The sequence below is a fragment of the Garra rufa genome, chromosome 18 (assembly GCF_049309525.1).
Source record: "Garra rufa chromosome 18, GarRuf1.0, whole genome shotgun sequence".
Classification (NCBI taxonomy): domain Eukaryota; kingdom Metazoa; phylum Chordata; class Actinopteri; order Cypriniformes; family Cyprinidae; genus Garra; species Garra rufa.
In genome coordinates this window covers 24,082,520-24,089,064 of record NC_133378.1, presented here as the reverse complement: position 1 = coordinate 24,089,064, position 6,545 = coordinate 24,082,520, and the positions used below count along the sequence as shown (strand labels likewise).

Below are 6,545 nucleotides of genomic sequence, written 5' to 3'. Positions count from 1 at the left end.
CACATGATCCTTCAGAAATCAAAATGAAAAAATCTACTCAGCTGTTTCAACATAATAATAATAAAAATGTTTTTTAGCAGCAAATCAGAATATTAGAATGATTTCTGAAGGATCGTGTGACTGGAGTAATGATGATAAAACTTCAGCTTTGAATTCACAGAAATAAAAGAGTTCTTTTAAATGTTAAAAAATATTTTACAATTTTACTGTTTTGTTGTATCCTGGATCGAAATAATTGCAGGCTTGGTGAGACATTAAAAATCTTACTGTTCAAAAACTTCTGACTGGTAGCGTAGCAGGTAGACCACTTTTATGATAACTATCTTCCTTTCTGGAGCTTTTTATTAAATGGTTTTGGCTTTGGTTGAATGTAAGTACATTTTGATGAAACTTTTCCTCCAATTTATTAAACCATAAGCAGAAGCCCAGTCACTATGATGCAAATTTCCACTACCTGTCAAGACAGCTGATTCATAAGACATATTCAAATGAAGTCTCAAAGCACATTTTCCCACCTTACTCATACATCAGTTATTCCAATTAAATTTCAACACCTGCAAACCTGCTCTACAACTATGCACTTGAAGATCAAGGAATTAAGGATTAAAGTAATTAAATTGGCCTTTGTAATTGGCCTTGTAACTTTATTGTGGGTTGATTAATACACTAAAAGAATGTCTTGAAACAAAAGTGTTGAGAATATGACTGAAAATATTATTTAAAAAAAAATTACATTTAATTGCATTAAGCCAAATCAAATGGCATAAACAACATTTTTTCTTTTGTTTTCTCCCCCACTTGAAATATGTACTTGTGTGATCGTTTCTTTAAAACAAATGTGACAAAACCAGTCATAAGGGTAAATTTTTATACATGAAAGTTGAATAAATAAGCTTTCTATTGATGCATGGTTTGTTAGGATAGGACTATATTTGACAGATACAACTATTTGAAAAATAAAATCAAAATATTGAGACAAATCATCTTTAAAGTTGTCCGAATTAAGTTCTTAGCAAGGCATGATATTACTAATCAAAAATTAGGTTTTGATATATTTACAGTAAGAAATGTACAAAATATCTTTACTTAATATCCTAATGTTTTTTGGCATCAAAGAAAAATAATTTTGACCCAAAGTATTGTTGGCTATTGCTACGAATATACCCGTGCTACTTATGACTGCTTTTTTTTTTTTTTTTTTTTTTTTACCTTTATTTATATAGCGCTTTTAACAATACGGATTGTGTCAAAGCACTGCACAGTATTTAAACAGCACAATAGTGTGTAAGTAACGCATTATTGTAAACAATCAATTAGAAATCCTGGTTTTGTGGTCCAGGGTCACAAATGTCAAAATAAAACACCTTTTAGAGTTGCTTTGTACTAACCGGTTTAGCAGTTGCTGCATGAAGTTGTCAGATGGCACTCCTCTGTACATTACAGACAGCTGGCCTTGGGCTTGGTCCATCACCACCTCACAGGAATGTCCCTTTCCTTGTCGGTCCAAGGCCACTCCGTTCACATAAGCCCGTTCTTCTTCAAGAGCTTTATGCAAGCCTTCTGCCTTCTCAATCAGCATGGAAATGTTTAGACTCTCACTCTCTGTTCTCTTCGCAGCCCCCTTGGAATCTTTGCCCACGGAGGATATATTGAGTTTCCATTCTCTCTTGTCATCTTTCACTTTGGACGTTTCAGGTTTACGGCTAAGAGCGGGAAGCTTGCTTTTTCTCAGACCGAACCAGCTTGCAATTCCATTGGAAGCCTTTTGCTTGACCTCGGCCATTTGCCCTTTATCTTGCTCTTGCAGTTTCAGCATATTTTCCTCAATGCCCTTCATAACCTTCTGCTCGATAGAAGACTGTGGGCTGGGGGCAGAGTGCCGTTTTTCTTCAAGAGACTCTACTGGCCTTGGAGGCGGTGGAGGAAGACTTTCCCCGTAGGAAGAATTCTTCTTCTTGTTGGCCCTGAGATGGCTCCTGTCCTCAGATTTGGACATGTACCTCTGAAACTCTGGAGTAGGTTTCCCATCTCGGTTCATTGAGGGTGGCACAGTTTTAGTTGGTGATTTGAGGGGAATTTTATTGGGGCTGCCACTATGGGGACCAGCGATATTTTTTCCATTATATGAAAGGCCATGAGGTGCCGTACTCTTAGCATAGCTCCGCAAAGCCTGCGCAGCCTCTAGGTTAGTAGATGGTGGATGCATCTTAGATTTTGGGCTCTCCTGCTTGGCTAAGAACGTTCTAGAGGACTCATGTTCAAGTTTGGACACTAAAGTGTTAGAGGGAAGAGACCGGACAGCTTGCTCAACATGTTGAAAGGCTGCTGGTTGTTTTGAAACAGCAACATCAAGATGACCAGAATGGTACAATTTATCCTCAATGGAATCTGTGTTTTTAGGAAGCCTATATTCTCCTGACTTGCAATCAGAGTTCCTGTCAGAAATTTTGCTTTTATCAGTGGTTCGTGTTGGAATGTTTGCAGGGGACTGAATTTCCTTCTTCTCTGCAAGCGGAGGACAAGTTGCGGACTCGTCTGGGTTCCTCAACTTGCCAAGTGCAGCCAGTCGTTCTTTAAACGAATGACTTGATTCACCTGAATGTCTACCAATCCCTGATTTCTTAGGAACAGGTGGTGGATCGTTCCTTTTAAAAGGTGACTCAGAACTTTGCGAATCATTTTCAACCACTTCGTTTTTCTCTTGGCTCCTGGACCTCGTGCTTATCCCACTCTGAGCCTTCTGGGATGACGACTGACTAGGCAGACTGCGATGATTGATTTGCTTATGCCACACAGGGCTATCCGAGCTGTCCTCTTGGTCTGAAGAATCAGATTCTGGTGAGCTTTCCTTCTGCTTGAGACTCGTTGGTCGCTCTACACCAAACTTTGTCTGCTTTCCTTTTGCACCTTCATTAACCGGGCTGGAATGCTGAAGAGATGAGCTCACTTCTCCAAGCAGCTGGGACACATCGGTGTTGCACGTTTTGGAGATGTCCGAGACATTTTCATAGTGGGGAATTTTCTGAGGGGTCTTTTGAATGTGAGAACTTTGTGTAGGCTTGGCTACTCGAGTTGTTTTAGGGATACCACAGCCAAGGTCCTTTGGCAAAGGTGCAGGGACTTCATCGGGCTGGGGTGGAGAAGTTGGAGCAGAGTGTGACTCTGATTTAGAAGGGGGTAGCTGTCGTTGCCTCTCTGTCGTGGTGGCTTTTCTCGTGGCTACAGGGGAATTGTGCACCTCGTAGTTGTTGCTCCGGCAAGGAATCTTCGAGCTACGTGTCAACTGAGGACTGAGACGAGGTGGAGCAGGTACTGCGGTACGTTCCCCAAGAGTGGGTATCTTAAGGAACTTGAGCAGTTTGGAAGGTGAGGCCTTGACCTCTCTAAGGCAGGAAACTTGATTCGGGCTGACCGCAACTTTCGATCTGATGGACTGAGGATCGGATGGGGTGTCTTTCACAGGGACGGAGATATCATCCAGTACTTTTGAGGCAGTATGATTCTCATTAGGAGAAAATAACAGACCTTTGTGGACTGGTTCATTGCTGTCCATCTCACAGTGTGCATTTTGTAAATTGTCTTTGAGTCCGAGAGTAGGAAGCTTTGAGGTGGCTCGACAGACACAGTCAGTGTCTTCTTTTGTTGCGAACTCTTCCTTCTCGAGTCTTTGTGGCGCTACAGCGTTTAAGTGCTTCAAGTCCGAGTCCAGCAGCGCCACATCAATTGTGCTTTCGTCACAAATGGTCTCATTGCATGTGCTGCCGCTGGACCTGTTGGATTGAGACTCGAGCAGAAGGTCAGATAACCTATTCTTGTCTCTTGTTTCCACCAACACGTGATCGGATCCTTTAGGGTGATCTCTTTCTGAAATGGTCAATCTTGAGTACGATTCAGGGACTTCTAATGAGTGGGGATCATTCGGTGGGATAAGACCTTGCTCTGCTGAAAGAATGGACATGTCTCCAGATGTCTTATTTATAAACAGTTCACTTGTACCTGTGGCAGGCTTCACGAGGCTCTGCATTTCCACATTCTCTTGGAAATCGGGCCGAACCAAATTGAGGTTATCGATGGTAATTGGGGCTGAAGTGCAACAATTGTGGCTACTCTTGGCTAAGCTGACTGAATCTTTATTGGACAGCATCAGGCATGTGCTACAACTACCACATTTTACATTGCTGTGCTCTCCTCCATTCAAATGCTGATGTGTGCAAACATCTGGACAGGAATGGGAACAATGTGCTTTGGGTGCATTGCACCTGGATGAATTGTCTCTGCAGGCTAATACAGCCTCCTTAGAGGCAAGAGCCTGGCTATAGTCACAGATCGAGGGAATGCCAGAGGAACGGTGGTACCGAAGCGGATCTGTTTCTTCAAGCTTGCGGAGGACCTCTAAAATGTGTGCTTTCTTCTTCAAGAATGGGGACATGGCCTCCATGGACGTGGATGATGAGCCTTGGGTCTCTGGTATGCAATTTTGTGCACATTCGCTGTTTCCCTGTGGAACCAAATCATAAGCATAAGGTGAAGTTGTCATACAAGATCGATTCAACCAAGACTTTGTGTACGGCTCTTACCTTGGCCTGTGCATTCCTCTGAGCCTCAATCAGTTTGTTAGATTCACTGTGCTGCAGCTCGCCAATGTGCTCCAGACAGGGTCCTGGCTGCTATGATAAGACACAAAAGGTAAGCTTTAAGCTTCTTATTATATGAATCAATTTTTGGATTATGCAAAACACCTCATGTATTACAACTATGCATGCACAAGGGTTTTTTCCACAAAAATTCCTTGTAGTTACATGAAAAAAAATGCTTCCCATGCTGTCCAGAAAAATTAAACAGGAAGACGTTAATTGAGCCATTTTCTTCATTTTACAAACAAACCTAATAGGACATCCCTGTGGACTTTGAAGAATGTTTTGTGAAAAACAAATCCTCAAACTAAAGTCGGACTTGCACTGTGCATTTTGTTATCATATGTGACCCTGGACAACAAAACCAGTCATAATTAGCATGGGTATATTTGTAGTAATAGCCAACAATACATTGTATGGGTCAAAATTATAAATTTTTCTTTCATGCCAAAAATCATTAGGATATTAAGTAAAGATCATGTTCCATGAAAATATTTTGTAAATTTCCTACCGTAAATATATCAAAACTTAATTACTGATTAGTACTATGCATTGTTAAAAATTTCATTTGGACAATTTTAAAGGCGATTTCCTCTGTTCTCTAAATTTTGGTTTTTAGTGCATTCTTTTTTCCCCCTTCAGATTCCAGATTTTCAAATAGTTGTATCTCAGTCAAATAGTGTCCTATCCTAACAAACCATACATCAATGGAAAGCTTATTTATTCAGCTGTATAAACCTTGACCCTTATGACTGTTTTTGTGGTCGAGGGTCACATAAGTTGATGGATTTAATCATTTACCTGTTGATGTACACATGATTGACTGTGCAGTTTCTCCTGCAGGAGTTCACACAGTGTTCTGTTCTGCCTCTCCAAATCAAACACACGCATTTTCAGCTTAATGCATTCCTCTCTGAGATCCTAAAAAAAGAATTCAAAAAGAATAAAAAAAATAATACATGACTAGAATATGTACACCACTTATAAAATATACAACCAAAATTATCAATGATTTATTAATTCTATCATTTATAATAAATAATAATTCATAAATAATTATGAATTAAATATAAAATAACACTTTAGACTTTGAACTACAAAGTAGTTTTTCTTTCAAAAGAATTTTCCTGATGCAAAACCACAAAGTTTTTACCTTTTGATTGAGCAAAGCTTGGACAACATGGTTAGCGACCTAAAAAAATAACACATAAATTAAACATAAAATACTTATAAATAAATATCTGATATTATATACTTGGGCAAAAACATTGCAAATCCCCATAGGAAGGCAAATGCATGGGTGGGTAAGGAACTCACCTCGTCCAAGCATCGCTCATATGCTTCTCTTTGACTCTCGTTTGCTAATGAAAGGGCAGAGTTCTCGGCCTACACAAAAATAGAACAGTTTAAACAGCAAGTCAAGGAAGAAAAGTAAACAAAACTGCATTCTCTGTGAGAAGCATATGGCACTTACTTGAAGTTCTCTCACTCGCTCCAGAAGCTCACTGCTGCTCTCTTCCTCTAGATAGGACTCCAGATCACCCTCCTCAGACTCAAAGTCCTCATCTACTCTATTTTGGGCCTCTTCCGACATCGTCTCAACCTAACAAGAACAAAGAGATAGATAAAAAGTTTTTAAAATAGAGACAACTTTTTCATTGTTCCAATATACGCTTTGAAAGAAAGAAAAGTTCTATGCAGATGCAATAAATTATTATTTCCTCTTATAATCACTCCTAGAGCTTTTCAAATGTTTTTAATGTCGACATAAATACATTGTGACCCAGTTTACTTCACTAAGACCGTTGTAAATTTGGGGCAGGGCTATATGTTTGCCCAGCCGATGGAACATGAGGGGAGTGTTTGGCGAAACTTGTTTGAAGACACATTATTAATGCAATTTTCTTTGGT

General features: G+C 39.9%; 1 protein-coding gene across 1 annotated transcript in view; it reads right to left on the bottom strand.

The window, feature by feature from the left end:
- nckap5l (NCK-associated protein 5-like) overlaps positions 1–6,545 on the bottom strand; it is a 41,162-nt gene that overhangs the window by 10,489 nt on the left and 24,128 nt on the right. Inside the window, 6 exon segments of the mRNA XM_073823384.1 lie at positions 1,389–4,498; positions 4,578–4,667; positions 5,436–5,555; positions 5,788–5,826; positions 5,952–6,020; positions 6,109–6,237. Coding sequence (XP_073679485.1) covers positions 1,389–4,498; positions 4,578–4,667; positions 5,436–5,555; positions 5,788–5,826; positions 5,952–6,020; positions 6,109–6,228 — 3,548 coding nt within the window. The 5' untranslated portion in view covers positions 6,229–6,237.